This window comes from Laccaria bicolor, genomic scaffold, assembly GCF_000143565.1.
Source record: "Laccaria bicolor S238N-H82 LACBIscaffold_6 genomic scaffold, whole genome shotgun sequence".
Lineage (NCBI taxonomy): Eukaryota > Fungi > Basidiomycota > Agaricomycetes > Agaricales > Hydnangiaceae > Laccaria > Laccaria bicolor.
Window position 1 is genome coordinate 932,940 of NW_001889877.1, and position 20,358 is coordinate 953,297.

Sequence of the window (20,358 nt, forward strand, 5' to 3'; positions counted from 1 at the left end):
CGTAAGGCAAAACTAGACGTAAGGACGTAAATAGTCGAAGTACTATAGTTGTTTTACAAAGCATCTTCATTCTTCGGGAATCGGGGTCGTACAAACGCGCAACACGTCAACGTCAAGGATCATAGAAAACAACATAGTCCAAGGAAAATAGCAAGGAATCCTAAATCAGTACAATCCCATAGCACCCAAAGCGAGGGCGGCAGTCCACGCCAATAGAGAATTTGGCATCAACGATAGCGCTCCTGATTTCGATCCGGGAACTGGAAGGAAGTGTGACGAGTCTATCTTTTGCTGTTCAGCGTTTTCCTATTGCAGCACAGGTCAGATCGGTTACAATGCAGAAAATTAAAGGAGTCACCTTGAAAGCAACAAGGCCGACGATGACCCCCAGGGCAAAGAATATGAAAGCTTGGATTAGCCAGATAACGCCCCAGACTGAACGTGAACGTGGATGAGTAAGTGATAGAATGATAATAAAGAGGAACGAACCCCGCGCTGGGCAACATCCGCAAATTTCTGCAAAGGCTGAGGCATCTGAGGTGTTGACTTTTCGTGCGACAGTATCATCTGATCGAGGCGTTCAGTCGATAGAGGGGCTTTAAATGGGAGGTAATATTTACCGATGATATCCCATAGGCAATACAAGCACGACATGACACCAATGAAGAGGATCTTGTACAACGATTCAGCGTTCACACATCGAAAACATCAAGGATCGCAAGACTTACGAAGTATCTCAATGCAACGCCTCCGCCCACAAACCAAAAGAGCAGGACGAGGCCTGACATACCCAAAATCAAAACCCACGTTCTACGCCAACGATATCAGCAAGACAGCAACAGGTAGTTATTTCAGTGCAGCTCACATCCAATTCTTCCTCGCCCACCAAAGCGTAAAGATGAAAAACACAGCCAGCACAATCGACGCAATCTTGCTCGCATTGGTATTGAATCCGCACGCAATCAAGCATGCACCGATGAATGAAGATCCTAGGTATCCTGCTGGAAGAGTCAACCATGGGATTCCGCCTGACATTGCCGTAGAGCCTCCTTCATCCGCTGTTGAGTTTGAACATGAGCGCCTAATTTATGTAACCCGTCATAAGAAGCAACGTACGATCTAATTCTATGGAGTGGATGTGTGCGCAGGTCAGAACGCCTACGAAGGCGTGGCTCATCTAATTGTACAGATCAAGAACTTGTTGTATCATCCAATGACTCCAGAACTCACTTCGTGGAATCCAACTGTAAGAAGTCTACATCCCCCCCAAAGTCAGGATAAGGCAATCCACCAACGCTCAAAAACTCACTTGAATGGGTATACTGTCCAAAAATCATTCATCAGTACGCCGCCCCAACAACGAAAACAAGCAACTCTAGTCTCTCACAGATTTCCTTCAAGTATGGCACATGCCTGCAAAAACCCCAACCATAGCATCAGCTTCATTTCATGAGGCCAGTAGAAAGTAACGAAAAACGAACCATAGAATAGCAATAGCAATAATATATATCCCAGCAATGATTAGGGTATTCCTCTGCGTAACGTTGGGTGTGATACTCTCTTTGAAGTCGCGGATGAACAGCTGGCCTGCTTGAGCACCCGCCGGCGTCAATTCCAGAGAATCAAGGTATGGCATCGTCGAAAGGTCGTTATTGAAGCGGATATAGAATCCAGGGGGGTAAAATGCAAGGGTATAACAGAGAGAGTTCAAGAATGTAGCGCCGCCGTTGGTATGTAGTTATGTATGCACGAGCGAAGACAAGAATAGCGGAGGCCGAACAGGACCCGTGACTGCCTGGACACTGAATCCCACACTGCCAAGGTGCGCAGTGATCATGATAAAACGCGAGGACTCGCAGGAAGAAAGGAAAAAAAATGTTTTCCCGCTGAGGGTAATGATGAGTAGGGCAGTGAGCTGATTATTCAGAAAAGGCAGTCCCACACAGGTTTATTACGATCGGTTTATGTTGTCATCGTTCCCGCGAGACAAGAAGGCCTCCAAACTCCAACTAAAAGAATATATATCGTAAAGCAGTTCAAAAGGGCGCAGTAAAAACGTCCTTATTAATCTGAACGACCTCTACACTAGGACACCACTTCCCAATCGCCTCGAAAAACAACACCCTCTCCTCCACCTCCAATCCATCCTGGCCCACCGTCGTAAGCTCCAAACACCTCAACCTCGAGAATCCCACAAGCCACCTCGCCAGCCCAGTCATCGTATTCAGAGGTAACGAGTACACGTGGATTTTGAGTTCCAAGTGCGATATGTACTGCAATGGGGAAATGTCAAGACCGCTAGGTTGAAACCAGCTGCTGACGTTCAGAGATTCAAAGGAAAGCAGGAAGCGAAGGTCGTCCAATTGTCGAAGACGCTGAGATATAGGAAGCAGGATTTTATCGACTGCTGAAGCCTCGAATACGCGTTCGTTGCGGACATGCCAACGGATGCAGACAGTTTTGAGGGCGGGCAATGAGCCTGGTGGAGTGAGAAGAGCCACCAGATAGCTTGGAGGTGCCGAGAGATGCTCTAATTCTCCAAGGATGCCGGTACGCAATACAACACGGCCCGGACCCACGCAACTCCGGCCAAGGGTAAGATCTTGAATATGTGGATGGCGATAGAGAAAGTGGTATAGGACGTGAGTCTGGATGTAACAGAGGTTGACGGAGAGTTTTGACAGACTGGGTAATGTGATGCAAGGAAGGAGGAGGGCCCAATTCTGGGGGCTAATATGGTCTAATTGGCGCAACGATAGAGAAGTGATCGACATCGAGTTCAAAGTGGACATCATCCAGCGAAGGAGGAGCGGGTGGAAGAACATGGACGAGTGAAGGTCCAGCGTCTCTAACCCGCGTTTTTGGCTCTGGTTCGGTTGGCCAACACCTACCAACGACCTGGCACGAACGCATGCGCGCCCGAAACCCGCCGCAAAGCCTCTAAAAGTCGGGTGTTTCAACATCCCATAGAAGCCATAAAACTCCCCAAGAAGGAGTCTCTCCAACTCTTGTGCGGGGGGATCACATCGTCCAGCCAGGGAGAGCGACAACTCCGCACATCCACTCCCAACCACACTGTCCAACATCTGCACAAGCTCCCTCCCCCATTCCTCAGTCAGCCCCACAGGCTCGTCGTTCGAAGCAAACGGGGCGTTCGCCCCACCCTTCATACCATACCGGACAATCTCGATATGAATTTCGCGTACCGACGCCAACTTGCCCAGGAACCGCCTGAACGCGTGCACCTCTCTGCGGACTTGATCATAGGGCTTGTAGAAATCAAACACACACTTCAAACGGTTTACGGAGGGCAAGAACAGAGCCGCGTGCACGGCCCTCAACGCTTCTGGGGACCAATCGTTGAACAGGATGAGGTTGGCCTCGGCAGACGCGCTGATCCCGTAACGAGCGAGGTACATGGGAAGTGCTAGGTGGTGGAAGTTCCTTGAGAGGAACGCGGTGGTGTATAGGTCAGGGCTGTCCATTGCTTCGAAGACGAGGAGCAAGATTTCAGTCGGGAGGTTAATGATTCGTTTTCGTTGGGCGGGAGTGTCTGAAACGGTTTCGCTGGCGACAACAGCGCTGTCATTTTCATGATCGGGTGGCATGGGTTCCTTGAGAGCGGATACGTTTAGAGCATACACTCTCCAAGGTGTGCTGAACGCTAGTACCGTTCTCAACACCCAACGGAGGTATTCCTACACAGGGGATCGACGTGAGTTCATTAGGTGACCGTGAGGGTACTTACCATCTTTTATTCGATAGCAAGAAGAGAGAGGGGGGAAAGGCCGCCTCGACGCCTGTTCATATAGCCAAAAATCTACGAGTCCAGTGACTAGCCACTTGCGCTGCAGTGGGGCTGTACAACCTTTGTTAGGAACCGAGAATTAGAACTGTCAAAGAAGCTTTGCGTAACGTACCGACGCCCACATACTTAGGCGCCCAAAGGGACACCCAACAAGGAATAAGGGCTGTGGAGCTGTGAAGTGACGAACATGGTGGGAGAATGACAATGCCTGACAATGCGCATGGTGTGAATCAACCCTGACTACAAAAATCTCATAATGATTTCCTCATAGCTCGTCTTCCAGCTAAATGCAAAACCCTAGACACCTCCCGAAATTTTCTGGTGTCCGCCTCGCTTTGTGCAAACAACCGCAATTGGCACAAGTTTACCTCAATTTTTTTTTTTTTTTTTTTGGTTTCTAGAGATTTACGTGCAACAAGTAGCCTAGTACTAAGACGCACGGAGAGCGTAAGGCTCCCCTTAGGTGTAGTTGGGTCTGGTGGGCCTCCACTTGTGTGGGTATTAACGTCCGTTGTGTAGCTGTAATGTAAAGATAATGTATAGTGTTTTGGTAGAGGGCCGAATGAACGGGGGTCTTGGACTGTTGCGTGCATATGACGCTAGGGCATGGGCGGGCGCTATTGCGCTCGCGGGGTTGTGTACACGGGTGTGGATGGCATGGGCGTGCTATGGTTCAGCGTCTGACTCGTCGTCTTCTGAGTCAATATCGGGGGGCTCTGGTTCGTCGTGGAAGGAGGGGAGGTCCTTGGGGGTGTATTTTTCCCCGGTGAACGTGAAGGCACCTGAGTCTCGAATGAACTCGGCTAGGGCAGCTATACCCTTGGGCGTTCCCAGCAGCTCTGGGAGCGCTAGGTCTCGGTTATGCTTGCGCAGCTTCTTCCGCTGTTCCTCGTAGCGGTTGCACTCTCTGATGATGTGCTCTCGAGTTTGTAGGTCCTCCCCGCACTCGCAGTTGGTGCTCTTTTCAGGGAAGAACTGTCTTCGAAATTCGCCGGTGTACGCGTGTCCGGTGCGGCATTGGATTAGTCGTCCGAACACTTCGCGTTGGTCTTTGAGCTCTATGAAGTGTTTGGTGAGGTTGAGAGAGGGGGGTATCCTGTTGGAAATTGCGAACCTCCCCTTCCGGGGCGCTTTCTGCCAGTCACGGACCCAGGCTGTCTGTGTGGAAGTTTACCTCAATTGGAGTGTGGAGCACTCCATTACAAGTCATATACCTGCGTTGGTGGAGGACTTGCGTCATTCGTGCCCGCCTCCTTCCCCAAATGGTTGTTTGCACAAAGCGAGGCGGAGTCAAGAGATTTCTGCGAGGTGTCTAGGGTTTTGCATTCAGCTGTCATAACCTCACAATCTACCATACTCCAAAAATATGAGGTCGTAACACAGTCGGATATTACAAGTACGAACAAGACAAAATCGTAAAAAAAAAATGTCATGCGGGAATTAGCTGTACGTTGTGGATACACACCCAGAAACAAAAATCCCGTTCCTAGTACACACACGCCCACCGCCAGGCCACCTACCCGAGCCCCGCAAGAAATGTAATTTAACAGCACTTGCTGCCCTGGGTTGCGGTAGAATCCAGAGATGGTCCCACACTGATACCTTCCTTGGGAGGCTCGATGTTGTTTGTAGATGATTCAAGCGATTTACTCGAGACAATGCGGTAGATATCTAAACGGTGCAACAAGTGAGTTCAAGAAGTATGCAAGGCAAGCAAACAACGGACCAGTGAGGATGGTTTGGAATGCACTCTCGACATTTGAGGCGTCCAGCGCCGATGTCTCGATAAATGATAGCCCATTCTCAGCTGCGGAAAGACGTTAGCATGCACAGTATCCATCTGATCAACCCAACACTCACTTGAAAACGCCTTTGCTTCATCGGTCGTCACAGCTCGCAAGTGCTTCAAATCGCTCTTGTTGCCCACAAGCATGATAACGATGTTCGAGTCGGCGTGGTCCCGGAGTTCCTTTAACCACCGGGTGACGTTCACGTATGTCGCGTGCTTGGCGATATCGTAGACAAGAAGAGCTCCGACAGCGCCACGGTAGTAACTGTGAAGGTCGAACAAATTAGATCAAGTGATGTAACCGCAGTAGTGCACTTACGCTGATGTGATGGCGCGGTAACGCTCTTGACCAGCTGAAAACAAAAAAGAATGTTAGTCCATCGAAAAAGCGTCCAGTAAGTTGAGGGAGGGAAAACGCCAGGGACGACGAATAACCCTGTATGCCGGCCGGAACTAATTGGACGGTCCAAACGACACTCGTTCGAGTGCCAGCTGTAGCCCAGAAATGCCCTTCACCAACTTTGCCTCCCACAACTAAAAATTATCCCCAACATGGCCACGACTTCTCGAGGCCAAACAGCCTCGTCACCCCGCCCATGCTTCTTCCCCGTCTAAACAGAACCTCACCTGTATCCCAAATCTGCGCCTTTACAGTCTTCCCATCGACATTAATAGACCTCGTCGCAAACTCAACACCAATCGTCGACTTTGACTCCAGGTTAAACTCGTTACGTGTAAATCTTGAAAGCACTGCGCAGCGAAGGAGTGAGCGTTAGGTTTTTCCTTTCCCTATACCTCGCTCGCTAAACGTACAATTGCTGTTGGATTCATAAGCCCTCAGTAAAATGCAAGAGGCGAAAAAACGTACGATTTGCCGACACCTGAGTCACCAATGAGTACGACCTATTTCAAAGATGAGTTAGTTATTTTGGTTTTCCCGCTGAATGGGATGGAGGGGTTTACTTTGAAGAGGTAATCGTAGTTGCTTCCTTCGGCCATCGTGGATGTTGCTGCGTGGTTGGTTGGGATTGTGGTGGGTAAGTGCGTAATGTCGACAAGCCTCTAAACGCTGTTGTGATGTGGGCGGACTTTTAATTGACTTTGGTAGGCTTTGCACTCTTACCTCTCATTTTTTGTCTTGATGTTTGAAACACAGCCCTCAATGTTGCGCCTTTTGGCGACGTGAAACTATCATTTTGCCTGAAACCTATCACTCATTATCAGAGACGATGCAGTGAGTGATTGTGCAGATGGAAACTCTGCATTCGACTTTGATTCGAATCATTTAGCAAGATACCAACTCAGAAGCGACACTGGAACACTTGCTATTATCGTCGTAGAGGCGCCTAACTCTCAGTCTGCCCACGTACACTTCTCAAGCCATCAATTTTCGAAGACGTATGAACACCGTGAACTACGTCACCAACTGTCCCGTAAATTCGGTATGTAGAGATGCAAAAAAATTGCTTTCTGGAGACGCAAAATTGACGAAAGAGTTCTACGGAGGAGACTAGGCTTTGTGGATGTCGACGATCAGTCTGATGGCGTATCCAGATTTCAGCGGGGGGTATAATTTTGCACAGAGATTCCTTTGGTTTTTCGTGAATTAACCACGCAACAGGTTCACCCGTTCTGCACCATTTTACGAAGTGTTCAAGAGTCCCTACTAGTGTCTACTGAAGTTCAGCACATTTACTTACTGACCGATTTGAATTTTCAGGCAATTGAGAGCCTAAGCGGCCGAACAATATTAATCAGAACGTGAGCCAAGGGATCACCGTTGGAATTTGGACTTCGCATGGCGACAATAAATTTCAGCTCAGACCTTTCGTCTTTGTCTCATTTGACCACCATATTTCTTCAACTCCGAATACTTTTCTGCCCCAATTATTTTCAGATGCTGATAAATTTGCAGTAAGATTTTTTATTCTTGTTTGGAATTACAATTTTCTCCAGTTAGATCTATTACCCAACACAAATTGGTCAACAATTGGCTTAGATCTTGGCTAGAATTGCTTCAGTATCCTTATACAGCTCAGCTTGCAGGACCAACCTTAGAAACAATTCTAGCAACTCCAACTCCAAGAAGCACCATCATTCAACCAATATTTTACCGGCAACAATACTGATTTCGTGGTCGTAAATCCCGACGATCACTGTCGGTTGGACGGATTTGGGTCATACCATGAATCTAAGATCTGCCGAGAAAACTTATGTTGCTTGAGGGACCATTGCCGCGCCTTTCTCTCCCTCTTGTTCTGGCCCACATCAGTCTCCCTCGTTTTGTCGTGTAGATTCAGGCTCACACTCATTTTCCCTCCCTCCTCACCTCAACGACTTTCTTTTGTGATATCCAGTTGCCGTTCCTGTGGAACGTATACTACCTTGAGGTCCATTTATCATCCTTCCTTGCATCGCAATCCTCAATCATGTTCACGACAAGAACATTCATCCTCCTCCTATCCTTCCTGGTCGCACTGGTGGCTGCGCATCCGACGCGTCTCCGTCGCGCTACCTGCCATAGGTCGGTTGCAGCAGCGATCGGATCTACATCTGCATCCGTCTCGTCTACCTCACGCGCTGCACCAATCAACGCGGCAGTCAGCACTGGCAAAGCCTCTGTGACGTCGACATCCTCCTCCGCACAACCCACCAAGGTCACCACTCCCGCTCCACCCACTTCCGGCTCTGCACTCGGAGCCTTGTTCCCCGTCCCAGGTTTCTCCCAATCATGGACAACCTCGCCGTCATCTGGCTCTGCGCTTGGTCTTAAGGATAGTACTTTCCGCCCCTTCGACGTTCTTACCAGCGTTCCCCACACCTACGTAAACGCACCTGACGGCAAGGCTTCCATGAAGGCGCACTACCCCAAGGGTTCCTACAACTTTGGGCACAACCCTCAGGGTGGCTTTTCCTTTTACGCCCCTGGTCCCGCTGCAGTTGATCTGACTACCGCTAAGGAGGCTACATTTGGCTACTCAGTGTTCTTCCCTAAGGGCTTCGCTTTCAACCTTGGCGGCAAATTGCCTGGTCTCTGTGAGTTCTAATATGTTCGTACGCGAACTTTCCCTGACTAGCATTTTTAGATGGAGGCAACAGCGCCGGCGAAGCCGTTGACTGCTCAGGAGGCAGCCGATCCGCCGCCTGCTTCTCAGCTCGTTTGATGTGGCGAGAGAACGGAAAGGGTGAATTTTACACTTACCTTCCTCCGTTCACCGAATCTCGGTTTGCTGCGAACAAGAACGTATGCAATGTCCCCCCCTTGTCGGACTGTAATCCTACGTACGGTGCTTCCATTGGACGTGGAGCGTTTACGTTTGCCACTGGCGCTTGGACCACCATCAGCGAACGCGTTAGGCTCAATGATGCTGGACAGGCTAATGGCGAGCTTGAGCTGTTCGTCAATGGAAGGAGCGTCATTAAGGTTGGCGGTCTCATTTTACGGGACAGCGCTGCAGGCAGGATAAGGGGAATGCAGATGCAAACTTTCTTTGGAGGTTCGTTAGTTTTTTGTTGACATCATTGTCCGTTGTTGAATTATTGGGATAGGTTCGCACATCGAGTTTGCAACTCCCAAGGAGCAGGATGTCTATTTTTCCGACTTCTCGGTCGCTATCACGAAAAAACTCTAAACATTTACCCTGGCATGCATACCCATTCTTCCTACCTACCATCTGACGTTACGAACGTCAACTTAGAGGCATGAATGACCAAACATCATTCATAATACCCACCACATGGGCACCTACATAGATCCCCATCACCACACGCCAAACCAGGCACCCACACCACAAGCGATCTTTATCTTCCCATAACCACACGCGCCAGTCGCGTCTATTGAAACTGTAACTATTTTCTAATAACCTCCAGGAGAGGTGTACTACGGGCAGGGATCGTCACCCTGAAGCCTTTTGTCGCAGGAATGTTTGAATGGACTGGCTAGACCAGTCCGAGCAAAAATCGACGGGCTGTTGGGCTATTTACTTAGATTACCGATACATAGCTGTTTTTATTTAATCACTTTCAAAAAGAAATTCGAAAGACCGTAGCTGGACCCGGCGTACTCGTGAATATCGGCTGGGAGGTCAACCTCAGGTAGAGTGCCGAGTTTGAGCTCAATAGTTGTTGGAAATGGTGGTTATGCGTACATCTGCAAGGTAGTCCGATGTATTAGGCCACGTGGTTGTAGTTGTGAATTGCAATCCCAACTTCCGTCAGAACGAAACAACAGATGAGATGAAAAACATACGGCCGTTTAGGCCTGTTGAGGGAGGTTCGCCGGTTTCGTAAGTGTTCATCGATATGCACATTACCAATCAGCTTGAATCACCATTAATCGTTTGTGAGGCCACCAATATTCGACCCACTCCAGCGAAACTGCTACTACCAAGTACTGGCTATTAGTACTCAAGTGGCCAAATCGACGAGCTTCAATCAAAACATGTTTGACATCTTCCGAAGCGAATGGCACCTCCGTCAATCAAATCCTCATGCCAGTGCCGAATATCATTGGTAAAAGGCATAACATGTTTGGGATCTTCTCCTTCTTCTTCATCAGCGCCCAAGTGAAGGTCAAGTCCTTCGTCAACACAGGGCTGTAACGATTTTCGGATAATATCCAGGTAAGTCTCGTCCATTCCGTTGAAATACAAGATAGCTTGCAGTAAACGGACAGTTTTTCTGGAGTTGTATGCTGCCTGTGATTGCAAAGAACTCCACCACCGCGCCTTGATCAGATTTATGAACAGAGGTGGAAATCCTTCAAGATCCATGCGGCTCCAGGCCTTGCAATGAATTTCAAGATTTTCGAGGTTCGGAAGGAGTGACGGACTAGCGGTGGGCAAAAGATTGGCAAAGAGGGCATCATACGGTGTTTGTATTGATAACTGTAATGATGATAAGAGCGGTGTAGCTCTGAATAATCTGCAAAGGTCTTGTAAATGAGTTGGTAAAATGGTGAATGTCCCAATAAGCGCGAATTCCCGAAGGAAGTGCAGCTGAGAGTAATCGCTGAGACCTGACCAAGTGCCGGTGTCACTCGACACAATTCGGAGAGTCCTTAACGCCGGAAGGGAAAGACCGCTGAATGGGAATTCAGACTCGTCAGAGGTCACGGTTCTACTCTGATCATGCATGATATTCAAGATGCTGAGATGAGGAAGTAGGGCCGGCTCCCCAGTAGGGCGAAAATCGTAGTCAGACCACCAGCCGACAATGCCAAAAGACGCGACCCTCAGATTGACACAGTAGCTCATCACGCGATACCATAGTTCAACGGACAGATGGTCTCCAGCGTATAAATGTGTTAACTGGCCCCAAGGGAAGAGAGTGGAGGAAATCCGTGGAGAAAGGACGTTGATCAACACAGCTCGGCGAAGCATGGAGGCTCCGGGAAAGAGCATTAGGTGACTTTGGTCAGCCGTGGGGTCCATGACGTTCTCAGAACGCATGACAAGCGACTCCAGGCGCTTGAATCCATCTGCTCGTTTAAAAGAGGGGTATAAAGGGGCGGGCGTGGGTATCGATATGTCCAGGTTACACACCAACGACAACGGTTCCTGTGAAAGCGTTTCCTCCAAGCTGACGGTGTCCCGAGCTGCTAGGAAGGTGTAGTGGTTTCTCAACACCAGTCGCAGCAAGACGGGAAGGTCTCCTCCCCTCCCAACCCACACTTTCATCTTTTTAGCCACGGAAATGGACAGCCCAATGGGATACGGAGTCCGGAATTCAAGCTCTTTCCACAAATGGGGGGTATTAATCGCTGCATTTCTCCAGGAAGAGCAGACGCGACATAATACCAGCGGCGCTTCACGTTTGCAGAGGGATCGCGCCCGGTGCTTCGTCATCATGGGAGGCAGACAGAGCGTAAATATCTCCCCAAGAATCTCAAGGGGAAGTTGTCGGATAGGCGCCCCAATTTGCCGGCAGATCCTTATCCTTCTGATCTCCGTGGTCTTTCTTAGCCGCAGATCTGCGCGGGTGTGGTTTTGCCACGGTCGCTCGATTTCTAGCTCTATAGCCAGCTGTCGCTCGATAGAAGCGAGGTTTTTGGTACATTCTTCGATGTAGGACGCTATTCTGTTGAGGTCCACGTCCGAAAGACCGTAGCTGGACTCGGCGTACTCGAGAATATCGGCTGGGAGATCAACCTGTAGAGCGCCGAAATTGAGCTCAATAATTGTGGAAATGGGTTATGCGTACATCTGCAAGGTAGTGTGACTGCTTCATGGAGAGCAATGTTTAACTCCTAGGCCGCGTGGCTGTGGTTGACGTTGCCAAGACTTGCAACTACAATCCCAACTTCTGTCAGGACGAAGACGTATAGATGGAATGAAAAACATACGCCTTTAGGCCTGTTCAGGGCGGCTCGCAAACCAGAAACTTGCGAGATACGACACTTTGTCGTTTATAACGATGAATTGCACAAAGTGACTGGTTGGCATATACGTATCCGATCCACCTGATTTCATTGTTCTCATCTTTGAAAGAAAAAATGAGCAGGAAGCTGGGGTTGAGCTGGGGCTTTGACTTCGATCCCTTTCCCAATATCACGTGATATTGATAACAAGTATTCCTGAACCAGGAACCTCGCGCTCTTTCTTAACTTCTAGTGTCGGTTCAGAAACCAATGCACACAGGTTCTATATAAACCTAAAGGCATCTTTTTCTTTCTCTTGGCTTCGCGCGTCAGATTCCAAAACTATCCACTGACAGATTATCATAACACCATGACCTTCGAAATTGGATTCGTCGCCGCCAACCGAGACCATTTCAATGCCTCTGCAGAACATTACGATAATAGCCCACAAACGACAGAATTGGCACGAAGGTTTTGAACAAGTCCGCACAATTGGTTCGAGGGTGTTCATAATCCATTCTTCAAAAGGTCTTCTCGAGCAATTCGCCGGGCATACCAATTTGATGAAGAAACCACGACGGTGATGGATTTTGCGTGCGGCCCAGGTTAGCCAAATTTCGTGTTTACTTAGTAGAGATGACACGTCGTTTACCGGAAGTTAGGTCTCATTTCCAGAGAACTGGCACCATACGCAAAGTCTATTGTTGGCGTGGACATCAGCCCGGGGATGGTTGATCAGTACAACACCCGTGTTGCGAATCAAGGGATCCCTCGAGAAGAAATGCGCGCAGTGTGTGCGGACCTCCAAGGCACAGCTGACGAGCTCGATGGAGAAAAATTTGACCTCGTCGTAGTGCGTCCCTCAACCCAAATCCGTGCACCCACATCTCTAACACCGTCTCAACCCCTAATCGGCGAATTATCCGCGATACAGTGCGCCTCTTCGTACCATCACTTTGCTTCGATAAATGATATCACGCGAACTCTGGCGTTTTTCCTCAAACCCAATGGCGTGCTGCTTGTGATCGACCTTCTGAAATCTGATGATGCCGAGACGGAAGACCTCTTTCCAGACCATGGTCATCACATCGTTGCACATAAAGGTGGTTTCAAAGAGGATGATCTCAGAACCGCTTTTCGGGAAGCTGGTCTAACGGCGTTCATGTTCAACGACGCCATGACCGTGAAAAGAAGAGGACATGACTTGAAGCTTTTTATTGCGAAAGGAACGAAGCCTATTTTAACGCCAGGACAGTTTTTGTAGGTCTCCTGATCGGTTTTTGTGACAATAACAACTGTTATCGGAAGAACCTCATACCACGGTCAGCAAGCCTCTTTGCGTATCCTGTTGCCAGGACAGAGTCGCGTTATGCAGTCGGGTGCACCTCCACGCAACGTTGTTAGGAGAAACCACGAGATGGCAAACCTGGCACAACTCAGTCATATGTTTTAAACGCCTGGTCTCTGACCCGAGATTGTTACATTTGCAACTGTATACTTTCCTCCAACATTCTTTCGCCAGTTCTGGAGATTAACATCTTTCTGCGTGCAAACTTTCTCAACTCTAGGAGCAGTTCTATGCTCAACCCAACTCAAACTCACCTTCATTCCACGATCCTCCTCAATCAATCAACGCTCAACGCTGAAAAGGTCAATACGGGTCTGGAAGCTATCTAATCGCCAAACGATAATCTCAAGAGTCCGGCCGGATACCGGTGTTTGTGGGCTAAAAAATAAAAGAAAAAGAAAAAGAAAAAGAAAAAAGAAAAAGGGAAGAGGAGGAAGGGAGGATCCCAACCTCACAATATCAATACGGCGTGCAACAACTCAAGCAAGAAACCTGAGGAACACTTCACTGAGCTGCGGCAATGTGTCCTGTAGGTGTTTGCGAGCTGTAGGAAAGCGGCGTAAAGCGGGATACTGGATACTCGCTTAGATTTGCGAGATCATCAGGGTTTGTTTCCTCCTTTTAGATTTATTTTGCGTTATATAAGCTGGATACTCGCTTAGATTACACAAAAAGATCCTTGATAAGATAGAACAACTTTAGACCCATTCCTTCAGCACACAGCTTGAAGCCCCCTGGACCCCCTATGTATGTAGTTCATAAGTTACAACAGAATTCCAATTCAAGCTCAATCCCTGCACATCTTTTAAGTTTTTGTAATAGTTCAAAAAAATGATCATTGAGAATAGTATTCTACACATAGAAAGACGGTACTACACAGATGACTAAATGACTACGATGAAGCAGGGCATGTCGCTGACGTGGCCCCTGCTTCTCATTAGAAAGGTGGGGAGAGAAGCCATCTTGCTCACCTGGATTGATGTGGGCAGCATCATCACAGTCTGGACGACATGGCACATCCATTGATGTGCCAGGACATCTTCATCATCCCTCGTCGTCGGGTGTCCTCGTCGTGTGACGTTGCTCACGGCGACGTGGACCCTGCTTGTTTGGTAATGATCGTGTCTCGTCGTGTGCTCTTGTTCTGCCGTGGTTGTTGCATGATTGTGTTGACGTGTCGTGATCATTCATGGTTGTCCGTGGTGGTCGGTTGTTGCTTGGGAGGAATGACGTGGCCATGGCCGCTGTCATTGTCTGGTGGTGGCAGCATGTTAGGTGGGTGGCAGGGAAGAGGTGGGATGGCGGGGGACTCACAATGATAATGATGATGAAAATTAGCATACCATTTGTCATTGTGGTCGCCACTGGTTTGTGTCGGGTTGCCACGTTGCAGACGCGATGGGACCGTGCATCTGGTACTAAAAAAAGGGGGAGGGCCGTACCAGACTTACATTTTGGCAACATGGTGCCTGGAAAGAAGGATCTTCATGTCGTGAAGGTGTTCCAGAGACCACTAAGAGTAGATTAGTGAAGGAAAAATAATATTGATATAACAAACCTACCATTTTTCCGAATTCAATAGAAACAGGTGACGAATCCTGTTTCCAACTGCATCCTCACCCAACAATGCCCTCAGCCTCTGCTTATACCCAGTTCAGGGAGGCCGTCTGAGTCTTCGACGTGGGCTGTATGTCACTGGCTTGATTTTCGCGCTCCCTTTTAGGCGGCCGCGTTTACTTTCCGGAAGAGTAACTATTGTTGGAAGGTGCGTATTGGGTGCGTATAAAGTGGTCAATGAGCTAGCGGATGAAACAGCCACCTAGGGAGGTTCGAGATGGACTGTTTGAGGCGTATGTGAGGCGGCCGATGGGCTGGTGGCTGATAGAGGGCTTGAAATAAGCTGTGGAGAGTGCGTGGGAAGCGAAAGGTGAGCCAGAGGGTACGGCATTCGCTGCTGAAAGCGTGCAATGGATGGCAGGGGAGGTTGGAATGATTAGTGGAACCAGAGATGGGGGATTTCCCCAAGAATCTATCATTTGATTGAAAGAACACGAGTAAGTTGAGTAGATCAAAAAGATAGCTTACGCACCTGAGGGGTTTGCAAAGTTATTCTCCATGGCCGCCGTGAATTCTTGTCCAAACCGTGATCTGTTCAGATGTCGGTTGCATCAGCAACGGCGCAAGGAAAGAAATATGTGGGACTTACATGCCTTCTGAGTTTCCGGGTGCTCCAAAACAAATTATAGGATGTTTCCCCAGTTCTTTAACGTGTACCGATTGAGAATCCGAGTCCGTCGTAGTTGAGAGAGATAGCGGCGTGCAGTGATCATGTGATGACTACATAATTTAATTTTCAAGCTCAGTATCCGTATCCGCTATTCTCCACAGGCATCGTCATCCAGCCAAGAGTCCAAGTGCGAGGCCCGAGGGCGTTGTTGCCAAACATAACCACACTTAAAGTCTCCCAAAACAGTAGAACCTGGACCTGGACAGTAGGGCTGTGCGATACCTCTGCATTCTCACCCCACCCCGGTTTCATGTCATGTCGTGCATGTCGGACGACAGACCTCATGGCCTTGACATGACCTTTGTTGCCAAGGCTCTCTCCGAATCTATGTTCTGCCGATCAAAGTCATGCGAGGCCTTCCCTTTCGAGGTAGACTTACCACTATTTGCCCCAAAGCTCAATTAGGTGTGGATCCGCTTGTCAACGCTTGGTTAGCGATAGCTTCTTCTTATCCAACGTAATCCTAATCCTTCGTAGCGCTCGTTGACCTGGTAAGAGCTTGGTAAGAGCGTCTCTTTTGAAAAAGTTGACAGTGATCACCCCTGACCAATTGAATGGACAGGTGTTTCTTTATGACGTACTCCCACTCCGGGCAACGAAAGGGCAATGCCCCTCGCAACACATTACCCGTGGCCTTCTTGGAAGAAATAAGCGTTTGATCTATCTTCAGCGCGGTATGGGCGTCGCTTGATAACCTCTATTCATTTAAGGGCAAGAGATATGGTTTATTTCCCCCAAGCTGGTCTTCAATCCTTGCCTAGACGCTGGTCGTCTAATATACGCTCCTCATGTCACGAGCTGGTCTCGTTTCTTTGATTTTATTTCTCCTTTGCATCGGCTTTGTGGCATCTGTGCCTTTACCAGACAGTCTGTTGGAAGAGGAGATCGTAAGGTCAGGCTAATCTTGTTTCTAGTTTTGTCTTCGACTTTGTTCTCATGGCCGCCCAAACAGACCTTCTATTCAAACGAAATACAACGGCGTTCTCGTCGCACGATATGGATCCACTTACGACGATCTATTCATTCGAACAACTACCAAATATGCTAGAGCGGTATGGCATATGTTTCTGTGATTACATCATCCTTACGATGAGGTGGACATAGCCTGATTTTACGGATATGCATCTTGTTGCCCGTGCCAATATATTCCAGGTAAGTTCCTTCCCTCACACATTCCATAACCGTTCACCGAAATCGTCGCCAACAGAAAGCCGCTAACGCGATAAAATCTGTTGCCAAGAAAGCAGGGAACGCAGTGAAGTCCGTTGCTCAAAAAGCGGGGAACGCGGTCAAATCTGTTGCTCAAAAGGCTGGTAACGCGGTCAAAACTGTCGCCAAGAAAGCAGGGAACGCGGTCAAAAGTGTTGCCCAAAAGGCGACGAACACCGTCAAGAAAGCGGGGAACGCGGTCAAATCCGTCGCCCAAAAAGCTGGCAATGCAGTCAAGAAAGTTGCCCAGAAAGTTACTAAGGGCGCCAAGAAAGTTGGTAATACGATCAAGGCTGGTGTTCAGAAAGTGAAGAGCGGCGTCCAGGTAATTGACAAAAACTACTAACGAGGATAACGCACTGAAGTCCCTGCCAGAAAGTAGGCAATACGATCAAATCTGGGATCCAGAGAGTGGGCAACGCAGTCAAGAAAGGCGCACAGAGAGTCGTCAACACTGTCAAAGGAGGTGTTCAGAAGGTAAAGAACGGGATCCAGGTATGCAGCTCGAGTATATGACTTTTGGAACGTTGACCGAAAACATTTTCTCCAGAAAGTAGGCAATACGATTAAGAAAGGTGTTCAAAAAGTAGGCAACACGATCAAGAAAGGTGTTCAAAAAGTAGGCAACACAATCAAGAAAGGTGTTCAGAAAGTCGGCAAGGGCATTCAGAAAGTCGGCAACACCATCAAAAAGGGTGTCCAGCGTGTTGGCAACACTCTCAAGAAGGGTGTTCAGAAAGTGAAGAACGGGCTTCAGGTGAGTTCCTAGAAGCCTCCAACTGTTGGCGCAGCGGCTTACTCAGGATAAACACTCTTTAGAAAGTAGGCAACAAGATCAAATCTGGGGTCCAGAAAGCTGGCAATGCAGTCAAGAAGGGCTTCCAGAAGGTTGGCAACACCTTGAAAGCGGGTGCCCAGAAAGTCAAGCAGGGCTTCCAGACGGCCGGCAAATTTATCAAGAAGTATGCGCCGACCGTTGCTAAGTTTGGTTTGAAGGTTGTATCCGCCGCCCAATCAGTTGCGGCTAGAGTGGTCAAATACATCCCTGTAATCGGGAAGCCAGCCTCGGAGCTTTTGAAAGTGGAGTCCAAGGGCCTTAACATGGCCTCGAATGCGATTCACGCCGACCTTCCGCCCCAGCTCAAGAAAGGCTCTGCGATTCTCGATGACATCAGGGATCCCTTCGGTGAGTATCCGCGTCAGTTTACGCATTCTCTTAGGTTGACTATCGGCTTTTGAATAGGCGCTGCAGCGAAAGCTGCAGGCAAGGCTGTCGGAGGGAAACAAGCGGCAGCCATTGCTCAAGTCGCCGACCAAATATTTTGACACCTGACGATGTTTTTACGTTGGTCCTTCGCAAGTTCACTTTTTCGGCAAAAAATGGAACTTCAAATGTTAACTGTTTGAGGGCTCATCACATCGTCAAGGTGTTTTCAAAGATCTGCTTTTCAACAGCCTCCATGTTCAACGATGATGTGACTATGCAGAGAACTTGTAATAAAAAACCACTCATTTCGAAGAGAGACTAATACTCGGATAGCTCTTCTAGGAGTCTCAGGTAAGTATCATGCTAACAATCATCAAGTATCATGGCGCATCGCCCTACCAGCACGGTCTCATTTTCCCGTTGGGCGCTTTCACATCTTGTAATGTATGTTGCGGGATGATCGCGACAAGCTGCTGAACCTCTTCAGCATTTCGCCTTTGGACATTGACGTTTTCCGGCGTTAAAATTGTATGACGGACTGAACTTTCGTCGGCCTCCTCGGATCCGTTACTATCGTCCCATGTCACTCTAATCGTATGCGTCAGACACTTGGTTGTTAGCCATTCGATACTCGCCATCCTGTGAATGACATTGTGAGCTTGGAGGTGGCTATCTTTTCAACCGTTGTCGGACTGCAGAGTCTCAAGTATGTACGAAATCGTTCATCGAGCCGACTGTGTTGCCTAACACGGCCACATCAAAGCTGTCGCAAAGGGGCAGTGCTGAGTGCGTTATGGCTGCTCGCTCTTTCACCCTGCCGTTTCATGTTTTGTTGTTCGTCCATCTAACCGGTAATGCGATACACTACGAAAAGTTTTTGCATCTGCGTGATTGACAAGAAATATCAACCACGAAGTCTTGCTGGTCCACGGCTGACAGTACGAGAGCATTTGAGAATCTCCCTGTAAGGTGAGATCGTCTCTTTTGTCTTGATAGTGATCGTCGCATAGTGAAATGAGCATTGCAGATGTACGGAGGTGACAAGCGGCTCAAGTGCGGCGCCGTCACGACGTCTGTGATGCATAGCATTGTAAGGAACCAGCGTTTGATCTATTTTCGACTAGGGGCAGCTAGGGGCGCGTCCTGAGCAATCCATCAATGGACTTCATATACTTAAAGGACTCAGATAGGCTGCATGATCCCCAAGCTGGTCTTCACTTCTCTCCCAGACGCTGGCCGTCCCATCCACCCTCCTCATGTCTCGAGCTGGTCTCGTTTCTTTAATCTTCTTTCTCCTTTGCATCGGCCTTGTAGCATCTGTACCCTTACCAGATGTTCTGTCTGAACATGATATCATAATGTGAGGTTCATCTTGGTGTTCAGATTCCCACTATCTGCTGATGAGCGCTCATACAGACCTTCGATTCATGCGAGATATGACCATGCTCTGGTTGCACGATACGAATCAAGCTATGACGATCTGTATATTCGATCGACTACGAAATACGCTAGAGCGGTATGAAGTATTTTTTTTTCCATTGCAGCGATCTAACATTGTGAACGTAGCCTGACTTGACGGATGTGAACCATCTCGTACCCCGCAATATCTTCGATAAAATTAAGCAAGGTTTCCAGGTAAGCTTTTCGTTGTTTCTTCAGAGTTTCCCTCACTGTAATTACAATCCTCAGAAAATGGGCAGCGCGATTAAATCTGGCTTTCAGAAAGCCGGGAATGCGATCAAATCTGGCTTTCAGAAAGCTGGGAATGCGATCAAATCTGTTGCTCAAAAAGCAGGGAACGCTGTCAAGTCTGTTGCTCAGAAAGCGGGGAACGCTGTCAAATCTGTTGCCCAGAAAGTCGGCAATGGCTTCAAGAAAGTGGGGAACGCTGTCAAATCTGTTGCCCAGAAAGTCGGCAATGGCTTCAAGAAAGTAGGCAACGCTATCAAAGCAGGCGCTCAGAAAGTGAAGAGCGGGTTCCAGGTAAATGGAAAAAAGAACTTGTGCAGATGACGATGTCCTGAACTTCTTACCAGAAAGTAGGCAATGCAATCAAGTCTGGGGTCCAAAAGGCAGGCAGCGCCATCAAGAAGGGTTTCCAGAAAGTTGGTAACGCTATCAAGTCGGGTGCCCAGAAAGTAAAGAACGGGTTCCAGGTATGCAGTCACAAAATGCGACTTGTAGAAGCTTGCTAATGTTACATTTAACAGAAAGTGGGCAATGCAATCAAAAAGGGTGTTCAGAGAGTCGGCAGCACGATCAAGAAGGGGTTCCAAAAAGTGAAGAATGGGTTCCAGGTGAGTACTTGTAAATTCAGTCTTGGGGAGCATCAACTTACCGAGGTCGAACACC

The 20,358-nt window shown here is 48.5% G+C and overlaps 9 protein-coding genes across 9 annotated transcripts; 3 read left to right on the forward strand and 6 right to left on the reverse strand.

Annotated features, from left to right (window-relative positions):
* Positions 1 to 295: 295 nt before the first annotated feature.
* Positions 296 to 1,636, reverse strand: LACBIDRAFT_247808 (uncharacterized protein; the record flags this gene model as incomplete). The annotated part of the gene is made up of 10 exons (XM_001878437.1): positions 296 to 435; positions 490 to 567; positions 621 to 672; positions 729 to 810; positions 866 to 1,058; positions 1,117 to 1,177; positions 1,231 to 1,255; positions 1,310 to 1,322; positions 1,388 to 1,413; positions 1,482 to 1,636. 10 exons carry the CDS (start codon positions 1,634 to 1,636, stop codon positions 296 to 298), a joined length of 825 nt encoding a protein of 274 aa, XP_001878472.1.
* A 400-nt stretch (positions 1,637 to 2,036) lies between these two features.
* On the reverse strand, positions 2,037 to 3,751 carry LACBIDRAFT_315681 (uncharacterized protein; the record flags this gene model as incomplete). Its single annotated transcript, XM_001878438.1, has 2 exons — positions 2,037 to 3,698; positions 3,749 to 3,751. The coding sequence occupies 2 exons, from the start codon at positions 3,749 to 3,751 to the stop codon at positions 2,037 to 2,039; spliced, it is 1,665 nt and encodes a 554-aa protein (XP_001878473.1).
* A 299-nt stretch (positions 3,752 to 4,050) lies between these two features.
* Positions 4,051 to 6,631, reverse strand: LACBIDRAFT_192570 (uncharacterized protein). The gene is made up of 9 exons (XM_001878439.1): positions 6,561 to 6,631; positions 6,466 to 6,500; positions 6,411 to 6,415; positions 6,225 to 6,347; positions 5,917 to 5,950; positions 5,669 to 5,862; positions 5,535 to 5,615; positions 5,144 to 5,479; positions 4,051 to 4,088 (listed from the first exon to the last, which is right to left on the reverse strand). The coding sequence occupies exons 1-8, from the start codon at positions 6,594 to 6,596 to the stop codon at positions 5,352 to 5,354; spliced, it is 636 nt and encodes a 211-aa protein (XP_001878474.1). The 5' UTR covers positions 6,597 to 6,631; the 3' UTR covers positions 4,051 to 4,088; positions 5,144 to 5,351.
* Positions 6,632 to 7,903: 1,272 nt separating this feature from the next.
* Positions 7,904 to 9,640, forward strand: LACBIDRAFT_315684 (polysaccharide lyase family 14 protein). Its single transcript, XM_001878093.1, has 3 exons — positions 7,904 to 8,633; positions 8,684 to 9,094; positions 9,147 to 9,640. The coding sequence occupies exons 1-3, from the start codon at positions 8,027 to 8,029 to the stop codon at positions 9,227 to 9,229; spliced, it is 1,101 nt and encodes a 366-aa protein (XP_001878128.1). The 5' UTR covers positions 7,904 to 8,026; the 3' UTR covers positions 9,230 to 9,640.
* A 275-nt stretch (positions 9,641 to 9,915) lies between these two features.
* Positions 9,916 to 11,825, reverse strand: LACBIDRAFT_293326 (uncharacterized protein; the record flags this gene model as incomplete). The annotated part of the gene is made up of 2 exons (XM_001878440.1): positions 9,916 to 11,746; positions 11,799 to 11,825. The coding sequence occupies 2 exons, from the start codon at positions 11,823 to 11,825 to the stop codon at positions 10,028 to 10,030; spliced, it is 1,746 nt and encodes a 581-aa protein (XP_001878475.1). The 3' UTR covers positions 9,916 to 10,027.
* A 713-nt stretch (positions 11,826 to 12,538) lies between these two features.
* LACBIDRAFT_315686 (uncharacterized protein) lies at positions 12,539 to 13,219 on the forward strand (the record flags this gene model as incomplete). Its single annotated transcript, XM_001878094.1, has 2 exons — positions 12,539 to 12,560; positions 12,618 to 13,219. 2 exons carry the CDS (start codon positions 12,539 to 12,541, stop codon positions 13,217 to 13,219), a joined length of 624 nt encoding a protein of 207 aa, XP_001878129.1.
* Positions 13,220 to 13,966: 747 nt separating this feature from the next.
* On the reverse strand, positions 13,967 to 14,868 carry LACBIDRAFT_324754 (uncharacterized protein; the record flags this gene model as incomplete). Its single annotated transcript, XM_001878441.1, has 6 exons — positions 13,967 to 14,046; positions 14,275 to 14,304; positions 14,392 to 14,547; positions 14,618 to 14,715; positions 14,755 to 14,816; positions 14,866 to 14,868. 6 exons carry the CDS (start codon positions 14,866 to 14,868, stop codon positions 13,967 to 13,969), a joined length of 429 nt encoding a protein of 142 aa, XP_001878476.1.
* Positions 14,869 to 15,102: 234 nt separating this feature from the next.
* LACBIDRAFT_324755 (uncharacterized protein) lies at positions 15,103 to 15,875 on the reverse strand (the record flags this gene model as incomplete). The annotated part of the gene is made up of 4 exons (XM_001878442.1): positions 15,103 to 15,332; positions 15,393 to 15,451; positions 15,510 to 15,640; positions 15,690 to 15,875. The coding sequence occupies 4 exons, from the start codon at positions 15,873 to 15,875 to the stop codon at positions 15,103 to 15,105; spliced, it is 606 nt and encodes a 201-aa protein (XP_001878477.1).
* A 925-nt stretch (positions 15,876 to 16,800) lies between these two features.
* Positions 16,801 to 20,019, forward strand: LACBIDRAFT_247348 (uncharacterized protein; the record flags this gene model as incomplete). Its single annotated transcript, XM_001878095.1, has 2 exons — positions 16,801 to 17,073; positions 19,729 to 20,019. Coding segments are annotated over 2 exons (564 nt in total), but the record flags the coding sequence as incomplete, so codon positions are not given.
* Positions 20,020 to 20,358: the final 339 nt, after the last annotated feature.